Below are 15,101 nucleotides of genomic sequence, written 5' to 3'. Positions count from 1 at the left end.
CTCTCCACTTAATACATTCTTTTTTCTTCTTGATAATTGTCATCATCGTTTTTTTCGTAATTTCTGCGAAAAGAGAAATTATTAGCTCCCATTTAACTTCCAATAATGTCCCATTGAACGCTTTACATTCGTTGTTGTCAACAAAGTCGCATATGCTATCAATTAGTAAGAATGCTCTACACCATTGTTGTGTTGGAGCTCTAAATATGTCTTTTGCTACCATGTCATTCATGTTAACAAACTTCTTTATGTTATTTTCAAAAATCCTGATAATTATCGATATAGCTATTTACCAAAACCATTTTCTCCTTTCTAAACCTCTATGCCCCTTTTTAACCCAATTCACATATACATGCCTTACAAAATATCTATGTTCAACATTTAGAAGCAACTCTTCAATTATTTTGTCAAGACCCTAGCAATAAAATAGAATAATCTGAAATAAATACTAATATATATAATTGAATACTAAATTAAAGAAACTAAAAAAGTGGTTTACCTTTTGTTGGTCTGTCATGATTGTCCAGCCAATGCCATTTCCAGTGTTCATGTATGATTAAGCAGCTCAATATACCATCTCTATGAAGGTGTGTTCTCACCCTCAACCAATGCCTAAGCTACTAGACACATTTCATTGTTTTCATATGTGCTGACAGCACAAAACAACTCACCCTGTGTTAAGCTCTTCAACCAGCATCCATCTAACCCCCAAAAACTCTTACAACCATTCTCCATACCTTTCTCCAATGCCTTAAAACAAATGTAAAATCTCTGGAATACAGGTGGAGAGCTAGGTGTTGTTCCGTGCACAACCATCTTCACTGTACTACCTTTATTCATCTATCTAATGACATTTGCATACTTTCATAGATGACCAAACTCCTCCCAATAATTGCTAACCACCCTATCAACCACTACCTTTTTTGCTCTTCTTATCATGCTGGCATTCACCCATAAGTCATTCTTTGACCTAATTTGATCTTGTATATTTGTGACCTTAATGAAATGATCTCTTACGATCTTCTCTGTGTATAGATCAGTTAAGACAAATTGTGTCATCCTAATATTTTTAAACAATTAGTTACAGTCATATATATCCCTAAAAGTCCTCACTTGGAAATATCGCAATCTCTTATCAAAAGTTTCGTATATTACCGAAGGACAATTGGGAGCAATACACTTTCCCCTAACAAAGTTTTTTTTTAGGCTAAACAATCTCCCTATTACTCCTAATAGACATTAATAAAATAGCATGCTTAAACTGTTGAGAATTTTCAAACAACGTGCTTAGTTCAATGAAAGGGGGACTTAATGAAAGGTTATACACAGGAAACCTACTTCTCATTTTAGTAGCATCATCAAACATGTCCTCATCGCTGACAATGCCTCCAAACTCATCAGAGTCATAGTACTCACTATGAATTCCCTCATCTTCATCCCCTTCATTGATGGACTAAATCCATACCCAACCACATTTACAAAACTAAGGAGTCCTTTATCTACTTTTCATCCTTACTGCCACTCAAATACTCTTCAACATTTACAAAAATAAGCCTTTCCAACCTTTTTTTTCTCCTTTTCATCAACGAATATAGGCTTATCTATGGCATGCTCGATATAAATCTTTATTAGACCATGATCTAGCATTTATCCTATCATATCCAAAGCGTTATCATCATCGACAACTGCTTTAAGACCATTAGCAAGTGTGCACCCAAGCTTTAAATAATGAATCTCTTTAATGTTTTGATAACCAGCGTTTGCACAATTGCTTAATAACTCAAAATAACTAACTTTGTCTAGGTCAGATGTGAAGTCTTCCACTGAACCATTGATATACTTGAGGTTTCTCCCTCCCCCAACAAAACCATTATCATAATGAAACCTTATGATGCATAATTGATCATCCATTCTGTTGAAACTATAAAAACTGTCTCAATTTAACAATTTTATTGAACATGACATGTAACAACATCATTTTTTCACCATGGCATGTAACATCATTTTATTGACTTGGCATGTAACAACAACTTGCTACATGCCATAACCAGTTATCACAGAGAAGCTACATGCCATTTACAAAATTTATTGCACACCATGTGGAAAAATTATTCAATCTACCCTTACTTGTGGTAAATATTAAACATAGAAAATGAAAATACAGGGCATATCTAACTATTTTTGATTTAGCAAACGGTGACAAGATGACGACAATGAAAACCCATAAACAGACAACGCTTGATAAGCTAACGATGATGGATACCTAGCTGGATGGTGAGACAATGGTAAGGGAAAATGATAAAAGATGAGAGGTGGATTGCAGAAGAAAGGAAGCAGAGTATGGATGAATTGGCTCGATGATGAGAAAACTAAAATGGTGGAAAATTTTAACCCATGAGAGTAATCAAAGAGGGAAAAGTAGAGTCGTTTTTATTTAGACAAAATGGCGTCGTTAGCCAAAAATCCAATTCATTTGCCACGTTAGATGCAAAAATTCAAATCAACTACCATGTCATGTGTGTCATATACGTTTCACACGCCTCTCCCTTTAACTCTTAATTATAAAAAATAAAAAATGTTTAGATCTTAATTGTTACAATTGAAATGTTTGGTCTTAACTAAAAAAGTGACCAAATGTTTAACCAATTTGAACATTAAGCCTAAAAAAGTAATTGGCGTGGTCATGCCATGTCGGTGGCCAAAATGTTAGGTAATTCAAATTGAGGATAAAAAATTCGAACACAGCACGGGTTGTTCTTAACTGGTTTTTTTTAATAAAAGTGTAAAAATCCACCCAAAATAAAATAAAAGAGGGCTCATTGGCTGCCCTCCGTCGTCACTGCTGTTTCCGGTTGGATAACTGTCTATCTCTAATTTATCAGTGAGAGTGAGCAGAGCAAGTTGGAATTTGTGAATCAGGGTTCGTCTCTCTCGCCGAATGGCTAACCAATTGTATGGATACACGCCTAGATACTCGAGCCCATCACCTACCGCCTCTCTCTCCTCCACTCTCCAGCGTTATCTGGACTCCGAGACCACGCCTCATTCGCATTTGCTTCACCACCTCCAGCCCTGGCCTCCAGGTGCCGACGTCCCTTCCTCCGCCGGGCCCATCAAACGCCCCTCTGAAGGTAACCAAACTTCCTTCAGATTATAACTACTGCTTCCTTTAGATTCACATGCGTAAATCTGATCCTCGGTTTCAAGTCTCATATTGTGTTTGAATGTCTTACTTGAAATGAAACTACCTTCTTTGCCGTAATTCATTCAAATATTGATGTTCATGCTATTCCATTTCTAAGGATGATCTTTGCAATAACCTTCACTTCACTTTCAAACTTTAGAGTGACTCTTTTTCTCTCTAGATTCACCCCAGTACATGGTGCCATCGTACTCAAACCCAACCACTTAACTATAATGTCAGTCTGCATGTTTGTGTTGCTCGACCATTGGAGATGGGAGCAATGATGACATTAATTGACCTTAAGCTTATAGCATTTGTACTTTCGGCTGTATATCATTCTACCTGTTACTACTTTATATATTCTAAGCGATATGTCACTACTCTTCACATGGGTGAGTGCATACACATGCTTAACTGGGTAACCTAGTGTGTGATCTAATGCTATGTGGGAACCCATAGGCTATCAGATTGCATCAGCTTGTTCAAAAGTTGTCCTGATTTTATTTTCTTCTTTAAAAATATTGTAAGTCATCTGGATCTTAATTTAACTGTTAAGAACGTTGAGTATCTCCAAATAATTCCAATTGTCTTTGTATGTAGTCTAACTACCTATTTAGTGTTTAGTAATCTTTTTGAATCCGAAGATTATAAGTATTTATAATTTTTTTCATACTGTTATTTGGTATATAATTCCCAAACTACTATTTCTTCTTTGTATAAAAGCACTTTTTATGTCAAACTTATATTAGTAATGTATATATTTTCTGTTTTCGTGTATATAACTACTATGTATTATAGTGCTCTACCATCAGAATGTTTTGGATGCCCATAACACAATTGGGCAAACTGAAGCTTGGTATTCTACTAGCTCTTTAGTCAAGCGACCTAGATTGGAGAGTGCAAGCAATTTACCTATATATCCACAGAGGCCAGGAGAGAAGGATTGTGCTCATTATATGCTCACAAGAACCTGTAAATTTGGAGATAGCTGCAAGTTTGACCATCCTATTTGGGTTCCTGAAGGTGGAATCCCAGATTGGAAAGAGGTGACCGTTTATTGCCATCTTTTACACCAATGATAATGAAACTTATTAGACTCTGCCTCTAGAAATTACTTTTGTTTTGGTACAATATAAGCATTACTATTTGATGAAATTAATCCTTGGCTTTTATATATTATGCATTTTTTTATAGTAATAGGCAAAGTACTATTACATTCTTGCTATATATCACCTTTAAAACATATGATTGCTGCCTTTATGCATAGATAAACATAGGTATGAGGGTAGTCTGGGTATATATTTATTTTTACCTATGTTTTTAAAAGATTTCACACTACTATAGTTTGATGATTGCATGTTTTATAAAGTTAAATAACTGAAAGTAACCAAGTATCAGAGAAGTGGTCCACTTTTCCAGAGATGGTTCCAAAATTAGCCGTTTGAAAATTCATTCTCTCCTTGAATTTGTACATTCTTGTTATTGTTATAGTTGAATAATTATTATATAGAGATGTCATTTATTAATATCATAGTAATCTGATTTCGTGTTCCTTATTTGGAACTCTTAACACATTCTTGGGCTTTTAAGAGGAAAGCATCTGAAATAGTCAACCTCCTTTACCCATTTATTTGAACATTTTCATAGTGTGATGTTATGATCCTTTCGATATGGGTAAGTTGATACTGAGGCTTAATTTTGTTAACTTGGGTTTTAGTGTAATTAAATGGCAAGGTTTTGTGTGAATATGGACTTAATGATCTTGTATTCATGTCATCATTTGTGGGCATGGTTCTAAGTGTTTTAGGAGGATTCTGGCTTGGCTTGCCCATTAGAATAGCTCTACATGAAATTTTAAAATAAAAATTTTTGGATTGAATATAACTCTGGAGATTAAACAGGGTCTAATAGATTTGCTTCTATGGCAAGATATAAATTACATAATGGGCTGGTTTTGTAAGATAGAAAATTAGATGCTTATACATTTATCTTTAAAAAAGCAGTATGGATGATACATCTATTATAATGTTTTTCAATCACAACGAATTGGGAATTTCATTATCTACTGAAAGTGTACAAAATTGAAATATAGCTAAATTGTCATCCTCCTACAGCATCAACTATGTGACTAATGTATTTCACCCATGTCTGATCAAAATATATTTAAACACAGATATGCTTGAGTGTTTGTTTTTCTTTCCCTCCAACTTTGCTTGAATAAGGGTATAGAAGACAGCAAGTTACGTTTGGCAGCTCTTCTTGGGCATGAGCATAGGAGTTACTGTTCTGGGGGACTGCTATTAAGAACAGCCTAGAATGATGATTTGCAGAAAACAGGCTTCTCCTTAGGGCCCTGACTCAAGAACCTCTGGGAGTCTTTTTTTATGGAAGTTGAGACATTTTCTGACCTTGGCCTAATGAAAACATTGTGGTAAAAAGGCATAAATCTCGTATATTCTAGTGATTGGTGTGCATCTGTGCTTGCATAGGAATGTGTCCACGGCTCTCAGTCTGTCTTGCTAGATGGGTTCAATGTACTGGATGGAGAGATTGACACATCCAGCGATTATTGATATGCTTTTCCAGTTGTTTGTCTAAGTTTGATGGGCTATCTGATAGTAGCTTCTGGTTCTAAATTTCTGAGTGGATTCCATTAATATCTACACCTATGTCACCTCGTTATTTGTTTCCTATGTGTACATTTAAATATAGGGTTGGTTGAATTATTTTTTGTTTTACTTGCATACCTTTTTGGACAAGTGTTACATAGTTGTTCCAATTAAAGAGACATGGATTTTGTGTTGTTAGTTTACCTTTTATTTAGTTGTTTCTCTGTTATTTGGACATATCAATGAGCTTAGAACTCATGTTGGTTTCCCTTTATTAGAAATTCTATCTTGATATGGCAAAAAGGAAAGTCTGCATTGTTATGATACAGTTTGAGTTGCTGCTTGTTTGTTTAGGTTCCACTCGCTACTACTAGTGAATCCCTGCCTGAGAGAGCGGGAGAGCCAGATTGTCCTGTAAGCAGTGATTTGTACCATTTTTTATGCTTTTAATTTATTTGTTAAGTTAAATTGAGCAACATATTCTGTTTTTTTGCCTATTTGATTTTGCAGTATTTTCTGAAAACCCAAAGATGCAAGTTTGGTTCAAAGTGCAAGTTCAATCATCCAAAAGATAAATTGGCTATTTCTGTATGTGCTAGTCATCCAGGGTTTCCCTACTTTGCAGTTGTTTTCATTTTTTTACCCTTTATGACAATGTCATGATTCATTTGTCAGGGTGCTTTTGAAAATATACAGGTAGCTGTCTTACCAGAGAGACCATCTGAGCCCTCATGTTCTGTAAGATACATATCTACTACCCATTTATTTCTTCTTGTATCACTAGTACCAACTTGAGATATTAAATTTGTCATCCTTCATCTTATATTTTGTCAGTTCTATGTGAAGACTGGAAAATGTAAATTTGGTGCAACCTGCAAATTCCACCACCCAAAAGATATCCAAATAGCATCATCTGGGCAAGACAATGCCAGAGGTGAGCAGCCTGAAATAGTCACTAAGACTGGGGGTGCAACTGCAGATGTTAAGCCTGCACTATTTCATAACTCCAAAGGACTTCCTATAAGACCGGTAATGTGTGTGTCTTTTTTTTTAAAAAAATAAATAGATGGTAGATCAGACTTACAGTGTTCCATGTGCATTATATAATACATGAAATGATTGAATAATTCACAGTTCAGTTTGTTTAGTTGATCTCTCTATAGTATTATGTGTATGAACATGTTCCCCCCTTTGTTTTGCCTCTTGTTGTCCTTTTTTATGATGTGTGTTCTCTTTGGGGCAGTTAAGAATTGTGAGTTTAGATGAAAACACTAATCACTACTTTATATCAATGCTTTCATAAATGGATCGGCAAGAGAACTGGAGGAGTTGATTATCGTTTTGACTGGGCAGTTCACAGAAGTCGACAAAGAGGTCAATATGCATTATAATTCTCATGACCCTTATATCAAAGCTTTCATAAATGGATCGGCAAGATAACTGGAGTAGATTATCGGTTCAATCGATTTGACGAGGCAGTTCACAGAAGTCGACAAAGAGGTCAACATCTGTTATAATTCTCATGACCCTTGTATATTATAATGCACCTTGCCCCACTTGAACAACTATCCTTTTCTCTAATAAAATACACAAGTTGTTAAAAGCTGGCTTCCATTCACGGAGCTTTTAAGGCAACCATTCCCAGTCCCAACAGCAGAAACTGAGCCCCTGTTCTTTTTATTTTAGGCACCTTTTGTCACACCAGCGGGGGGGGGGGGGGGGGGGGGGGGGGTGGAGGGAGGGGGGGTGGCCCTTTCCATTGCACTGAGGCTGTGGTTGCCCCACTGGAGCATTAAGGATCCAATTAATTATTGGGGGCAACCAGGGCCAAAATATTCTCATCACTGAGGCCATACAGATTGAACATTTCAGAAGCTTCTAGAGACTGGCGCCTAGGTAAGGCAATTGAGGTTGCTCTTGCTATAATTCAAGGGCCGTCAGCAGAAATGTCGTGAGGGGTAGTTAAGGTCACCGCCTTAGTGTGCTAAACGGGGATTAATCCCATTTCTTCTTAACCAATCATATACGATAATCTCAATTTCTTCTTGCTTTCATGACATTCTTCAAGCTAACCAAATGGTAATAGAAAGCAAGAAGTCTTCGAAGAGTGACATGCTAATGCAACAAAGGGAAACAACAAAGATGCCGCTGACCTGATGTAACTTAGGGCTGCTGGGAGATGCTGTCCATGGAGAGTGGGAATTGAAATTTTTGAAAGCAAAACTCAAATTTTGAAGAAAAGAAGGGCTAAGTTTCATGATTGAAAAACATTTTCTACATAATCTAGAAATTGATTGTGGGACTTGCGATGGGCTGGTGGCAGCTTTTTCTTTTATTTGACTGGAAAATAAAATTTGGGCTAGAAAGTCCCTAATTTGAAGCTTTTCTTGAGTTCTTTGGTATCAATTTTTTCTATGTAGTTTGATGTTTGGTTGGATACATTTGATGTCAAATTTCTTTTGATGAGATATGAAAATTATAGAAATAAGAAATAGATCTTTTTGATGGAGGGCATTCTTTCAAGTTTTGGAAGAAGTTCAGTTCCACACCTAGATTAAGAAAACAAGATTTAATCAATTTTATGGGTTGCTTGTTTAGTTTCTTTTTATTGGACTTCGCTTGGTATTAGATGGACTTTTATTTCAATGGGCTTAAAAGCTAGGTTGATGAAGCTCCAGGTTATGTTTAACTTGGAGTTTAGGTTTTGATTATTGACATTTAGATATTTGAATTTGAGTATTTGAAACCTAAGATTTTAGTTAATACATTTTAGATTTCCAGGATATTTTGAGGGTTGTTTTCAGAATTTTTGTTCTAATATCTCCTTTTCTCTGATCTTTTATTATTAATTTGATGACATTGTGAATCTGGCTTAATGGATAAACTATGCTTGCTTCTGACAGGATGAAGTAGATTGTCCATTCTACCTTAAAACTGGCAGGTACTTAGCCTTGTGGCAAATTATTATTGAAAAATTATGGAGTATTATCCAAACTTCCAAAAGTTTCTAACTTACCTTTTGCATTTTAGTTGCAAGTATGGTTCTAGTTGCCGGTACAATCATCCTGACAGGAATGGTATGCTTAATACAGTGTTTGTTATATTTTTTTTTGAAAGTTGATACAGTGTTTGTTATATAAAAGATATAATAAACAGGATCTTAAATATCCAAATGTTGCATTCAGTACCTGTGCCTAACACTTCATTGCTGAGTTCTTGTGCAGCATTTAATCCACCTGCTGCAGTGCTAGGCCATTCCCTCGTAGCCTCTGCAAGTAATCTGAACATTGGAGTTGTTACTCCAGCTGCCTCTATATATCAAACGATTGACCCCAGATTAGGTCAGTCAACACTACTTGCTCAGCCAACGTTTCCAACGGTAAATGGAGATTTTTTATGGTTTCTGCATGTAACTTTTTCTGTTTCATGAAGTGAATTTCATCAGATATAGTTGATTGCCTTTTACCTCTCTCTTTCTCTCTCTCTCTCTCTCTCTCTCTCTCTCCCTCTTTATATATATATATATATTGCCAAAGGCTGATTGGGTAGGTATGGGCGAGTTTAAATGGGTAAGGTTACAAATACCCATTTACTCATTTATGGCCCATTTAATTTATATTAGCATGTCCAACCCACTCATTACCCATTTGTATGGGAGATGCCCAACCTGCCCATTAAATCTCTATTTCTTTATGAAATTGTAATTTAAAAAACAAAAATTTTTGTTTGACAAATTTGTTTAAGTGTTTTGATCTCAAAAATTTTACCACATTCAAAATGAATAAAAATGATCAGTTTTCTATGTTCTTTTTCTTTTCTTGTCCTCCCTCCTGACCACAAGCCAATCTACTGAATCTGGCTTGATGAGCCTAGATTTGGCCTTGCTTGATGATAATTTGGCTTTTCAGGACTAGATTAAGCCATGGCAAGCCTCTGATCTGGTTAGCTCCAACCGTGGGCTAGTTTTGGCGCTTGTGGTTTTGTACCAATTTCAGTTCTTTTTGGCATAGTTGAGGCAAGTTCTGCCCCATGGTGCCAAACTGTATAGCTGGTAAGATGAAAGAAGAAAAGAAAAGAAAAAAGAAAAAGGAAAAAGAGGACTAGAAAAAAAAAAAAAAATAGTAAAAGTGATTTTTTTTTTTTTTGCAAAAATAAAAATTTGATGTTATAAATAAATTTTTAATTCTGGAAAAGTTATTGCAAATTGAGCTTGAAGAATTTCTACCTATTAGGCTCCCATTGCAGCCCATTTATCACTTGCTTTTAAATGGGTTAAAAGGGTGTGCCTGCTCAATACCCATTTAATTGGGTTGGGTGTATAAGTTTATGGATGGGTTTGTGTAGGTAAAGGCGTCTCAATTTTCTCTCATGGTCTTCTGTAGTTCCAAGTTCTTGTAAGCTTGTTGACTGCCTTGGGCTGGTTGTGGATACTGTTTTGCTAAATTTGGAGTAATCTTTAGCTCAATCTTTGCTCGCAGGTTTTACAAAATATCTTTGTACGTTAAAACACAAAATCTTTTGCTTATTGGAAGTGCATTTTGCTTGATGTTTTAGAATTGTTATTGTTTGCTTAAATGCTGATGCATGTTGTCTGTTTACCTGTTGCAGCTGGGAGTGGCTCCAACTGTGTATCCTCAGAGACCTGGACAGACTGAATGTGAGGTGCGTATTTTGTGTTTTGAATTTCTAGCTGTGGCATATGCTGTTTTTTTATTATTATTTTGAAATGCATTGTTGTTAAAATGTTCTTATTGCCATCATGATAGTTGTCATACAGTTGATATCATTTTACTTTAGAAGATGCAGCGCAATTCTTTAATGCTATAAAACGTCCAAGTTACTGTAGACAAACTGTTGGCTTACTTTGTGATGATACCTGCAACTTAGGAAGCAATACTCTTGGTGACTTTTTCCCCCCCTTTTATTTATTTACATTGCAGTACTATATGAAGACAGGGGATTGTAAGTTTGGGGATAGATGCAAGTTCCATCACCCTATTGATCGATCAGTGTCAAAAACCAAGCAAACATCTGAGCAGGCTGTTAAGCTCACTCTTGCGGGATTACCTAGGAGAGAGGTAATATCTTTTTTCCAGATGGCTTTAGTGCTTGAATAAAATTTATGCTTTTTTTTTTATTGGTGGTGCATCAGCATTTGTCTAGGATTTCTTCTTCAAGCATAAAAATTGTAGTGTTAGATGGTAAATTTTTTTGGCTGGGTACAATTATGCATATGTATATTCGTCTGTGCTACCAAGGTGATTGACTCATGGGATTACAATGAAGGGAGGTGTTCATTGTCCATACTACATGAAGACTGGAACATGCAAGTATGGTGCAACATGCAAATTTGATCACCCACCCCCTGGGGAGGTCATGGGAATTGCCACAGCACAAGGAACATCCACAACAGTTGGTGGGGAAGAGAAAGGGGAGATGGAAGAGGCTGAAACTGTGGAAACAAACACAGCAATGAGAAGCTGTTAAGAGTGTGAGTTAGGTGGTTTTATGGGGCTTTTCATGTGACCTTTGATTGCGTGATGCTCCATCAATCACCTTAGGATCAACAATGTGAGTATAATGCAAAATTTGGTTGGTTACGTTTTCGAAAAGCTTTCCTATGTTAGTAGTTCAAAGTTGTTTGTATTTATATTTGGACTATTAGATTTTGGGAAGTATTTATGCTGTTCCAGGTTGTAACTGTCAAGTATTAGATTGATTGAGGTTTTGAGAGTGTTCCATCATCCAAGCGGCTTGGTTGTTGAATGGATGGCTGGAGCCTGAAAGTGTTTTCAAATGTTTTGACCTTTTAGAAACCCTTCAAGGTTTTCCCTATGGAATTCGAGAGCTGGCTTTGGGTGTAGAAAGGGGTACGAGGATGAAAAGGTAGGTCTTGGGTGCAAAAACGACAGAGTTGCATTTGCGAAGCTAAAAATGGGGTATGGCCGATGAAATGTCATATTAGTAGCTAATGTGCATATACAAGGACGAACGTTTTCTGTTATGCAAGAGCAAAATCCTTTAGAAGAAAAATGATATGCGATAAATGGGTGTTTTTTTTTTTTTTTTTTTTTTTTTTGTGAGGTGCGCCAGGCCCAAGCTGTAGTAAACGCTTGGACGACACACGAGAATCCCAGTAGCAAGCTACTGTAGATGGGTTCGCCCCCTAAAAAAATTAATTTAATATCATGTGGACCAATGCGATAAATGGGTGTAGCTTTGGATAATTTGATTTGGGTATTTCCTTGCTCTGGCCTCTTCGGAGGTGAGAAGAAAAAAAAAAAAAATATATATATATATATATATATAAAGATAAAATAGAAGGAAAAATGAAAAAAATAATAGCAAAACAATTGCAACAAATTAAAACTAATTTAGTTAAATTGAAAATCTGAAATCATAATATTAAATAGGTAGATTATTAAACTTAAAAACAAATGAGCTAAAAAGAATAGAAAAAGAAACAAAGAAAACATTGAAATGTTAAAAAATGGAAAAAGAATAAATAATAGATTAAAAAATGTTTGATGCATGTTTAAATTATAGTTAATAAAAATTATTTCACTTTTTTTTAAAATTACATTTTACTTTCATTTAAATTTTCATATATAATATTAAATTAGATATTTATTATTAATTATGTATATGTTTTCTCAAAATAAATAAATTGTTTTCTTGAGTTACATAATTATCTTTCCTATTAACTGATTAATTCATTTTTATTTAAATTTAACTTTTAGGTACTCACATTTTATTTTTTAAATAAGTAAATTTAAAATGGAAAGGAAGGAAAAGGAAAAAAATAGAGAGATCTTTTTTTTTCTTTTTTGAAAAAAGGGAAGAAATTATGCTATAAAATTTTTTTAAAAAGGAAACTAAAAAACAAAGAAAAACATATAAGAAATTCTAAGAAAAAAAATATAAGGCATATATATATAATTGAAAAGTACATATAAGAAATATATGACAAATATGTTTAGTTTATGCATTAAAATCTTAAGTTTTTATTTATTTCATATAATAATATATTTGTTATTTATGTATTTGTTTTAAGAAATGATAAGTTTAACTAAACTTGCCAACAAGAGGTATATCTAACTTCGTGGTAAAAACATTTAAAGTCCCTTATCTCACAAACAAATTTTTCATGTAAGTACATGTTAATATTGGGCTTGTACTTGGGATGAGAATATTGGATTTACAGACTATGAGTGGATAGAGGGAGTGGCTTAAAATTATTTTTTTTTATGGTCTTTGTGTCAAGGGGTTTTTTCTTAACTCGTGTGACCTAACCTTTGCCTTACTCAAAGGCTCTTAGAAAGGCTAGTAGCCTACTCAATTAGAACAAATTAGGATTATTTAAAGCAAGCATAAGTGAGAAAGTAAGCTTTGGGAACAAAAAGTGAGCTTTTATTTCATATAAGTTTAATACATGAGTCATTCTCCTCAAATGAGGGGGCTCAAGGGGTACTTATAAGCCATAGACCCCTTGAAGCCGTTACAAGGCCATTCTTAACGACTAGATAGTGTTTTGAACCATGTTAGGCCCTCTTAACACGCTCTAGTCATTGTTCCAAACGGTAGGAAATGGCTACCCTGCAGGCCCAAGCTAGCTAATGCTTCATCTGCACCAAGCAGCTTGTCTGGGCACTCTAAGTGCCAGTGTGCCTGTAGGTCTACTGTGTTCCAGTTGCCCTCGAGTGCCACTGCTTTCACACCACAGCGTTGTCTAGGCATCAAATCTGAATCTTAGCCCACATTGCTCATCCACCATCAAGCTAGCTTACCTACACTCGAGCCTTGGCCCTTTGCTATCAAGTTGGCCTGCCCTTCATCACAAAATGGGTGTGACACTTTCCCTTAACTATGTTGGCAACGCCCTCGTTCCCTAGAAAGTGTGGAATCACTCCACCAAGTCCTTGAGTTGCCATAAGGCCTAGGCAGGCTCCTAGATTGTCTCATTTGTTAATTACCCTTTCCACTAGACTAAGTACTGGTGCTATGGTAGTTGGTTCCTCTTCCTTAAACCCTCTCAACTAGGATCTCCTTAATCTCCTGGTCGTATGAGGCCTTTTGCTCTATAGGCTGCCTTTGGCTTTAACATCTGCTTAGGTCATTCGGGTTTGCATGATATGGATTCAGCATGTTGACATGGAAGATTGAATGGACCATAGGCTTGGGTGGCATTTCTAGCTTATAGGCTGTGTGGCCAACCTTTTTCATGATGTGGAAGGGCCCCTCATACCTCTTGGTCAACCTTTTGTGTAGCTTCTAGCTACGGAGAATTAGGTGAAGCTTGACTAGCACCAAGTTCCCCACATTGAAGCTTACATCCCGCCTATGCCTTTTTACCCATCTCTTGTATTTGAGGGTGGCATGCTCAAGGCTCACCCTAGCTAGGTCTCTTTGCTCATGTCAATCTTTGTCATATTTGAAAGCTGCTAGTGTTAGCCTCGTATAGCTATTGTGTGAGACCTTGATCTTTATAGACTCATAGCTAGAAGTAGACGCAATATCACGAACTAGGGGTAATTTCGTCATTTCCTTAGTGAGCCCCTAAAAGTATGCTTTCAAACATTATTAAGGCCTAAGTAGGCCTAAGGCATAAATGAATGATGAAATAAGGATAAAATGATGAAGGAAATAGAAATAATGATGACTTCCAAAGTAGGGGCAAAATGGTCATTTTTCATCTCGAGTCTAAATTTTTAAGTTTTCGTGAATTCGAGTATTTCTACACTATTATGGACTTTGTCTTAGTGTTAAAAGAGTAAAAAGATTGCACAAAGGATTGGAGGAAGACAAAGCCTACTTGTTAAGGGTATTTTCGTAATTTAAGTGGAGTTTGGATAAACTTTAGCTATAAATATCATTTTTCAGCAGCTTCTTCTTCTTCTTCATCCCATCTCACGTTTCTTTCATCCTCCATGGAAGCTTGTTTTGAAACCTCCATAACTTCTCTCAAGTTAACTCCAATTTTCATGCTTTTGTGCACTTTTTCATAGAACTTTTTATGCTCTTTCACTCTCTCACTTTAAAACCCTTCAAAAGTCTTACTTCCATACTTCCTCTCACTAGCTAGGTGTTTTAGAGAGAGAAAGGGAGAGCTTCTATAATAGCTAGAAAATTTTGGGAAAGGAATTCAATTACAAAGCTACCAAGGTGAGTAGTGAATTAGATTTGATTTTTAAGTTATTAAAAATGGCTAGTGGATAGATTTGTGAATGTTTTGTAGTTGAGGATTATTTATTCATCTTTAGTGTGAGTAGAATAGTGAAAGTAAATAGCCGTTTAATGACAATTGGAAG

The 15,101-nt window shown here is 35.7% G+C and overlaps 1 protein-coding gene across 4 annotated transcripts; it reads left to right on the top strand.

Moving 5' to 3' along the window:
* The first annotated feature begins 2,769 nt into the window (after positions 1-2,769).
* HUA1 (floral homeotic protein (HUA1)) lies at positions 2,770-11,609 on the top strand. Of its 4 annotated transcripts, none has more exons than XM_007022739.3 (12): positions 2,770-3,131; positions 3,983-4,230; positions 6,148-6,207; positions 6,304-6,381; positions 6,469-6,531; positions 6,628-6,822; positions 8,697-8,734; positions 8,824-8,870; positions 9,018-9,172; positions 10,402-10,455; positions 10,734-10,871; positions 11,052-11,609. In XM_007022739.3, the coding sequence occupies exons 1-12, from the start codon at positions 2,939-2,941 to the stop codon at positions 11,145-11,147; spliced, it is 1,365 nt and encodes a 454-aa protein (XP_007022801.1). In that variant the 5' UTR covers positions 2,770-2,938; the 3' UTR covers positions 11,148-11,609. The 4 variants fall into 4 exon arrangements, with proteins under 4 accessions (XP_007022801.1, XP_017980656.1, XP_007022800.1 ...); XM_018125167.2 differs by having other exon boundaries at positions 2,774-3,131; positions 6,490-6,531; positions 11,080-11,609; XM_007022738.3 differs by having other exon boundaries at positions 2,776-3,131; positions 11,080-11,609.
* The last annotated feature ends 3,492 nt before the right edge of the window (positions 11,610-15,101 follow it).

Source organism: Theobroma cacao, chromosome 7 (assembly GCF_053813885.1).
Source record: "Theobroma cacao isolate CCN51 chromosome 7, ASM5381388v1, whole genome shotgun sequence".
NCBI lineage: Eukaryota > Viridiplantae > Streptophyta > Magnoliopsida > Malvales > Malvaceae > Theobroma > Theobroma cacao.
The sequence above is the reverse complement of the archived record's forward strand: the minus strand, read 5'-3'. Positions and strand labels throughout refer to the sequence as shown.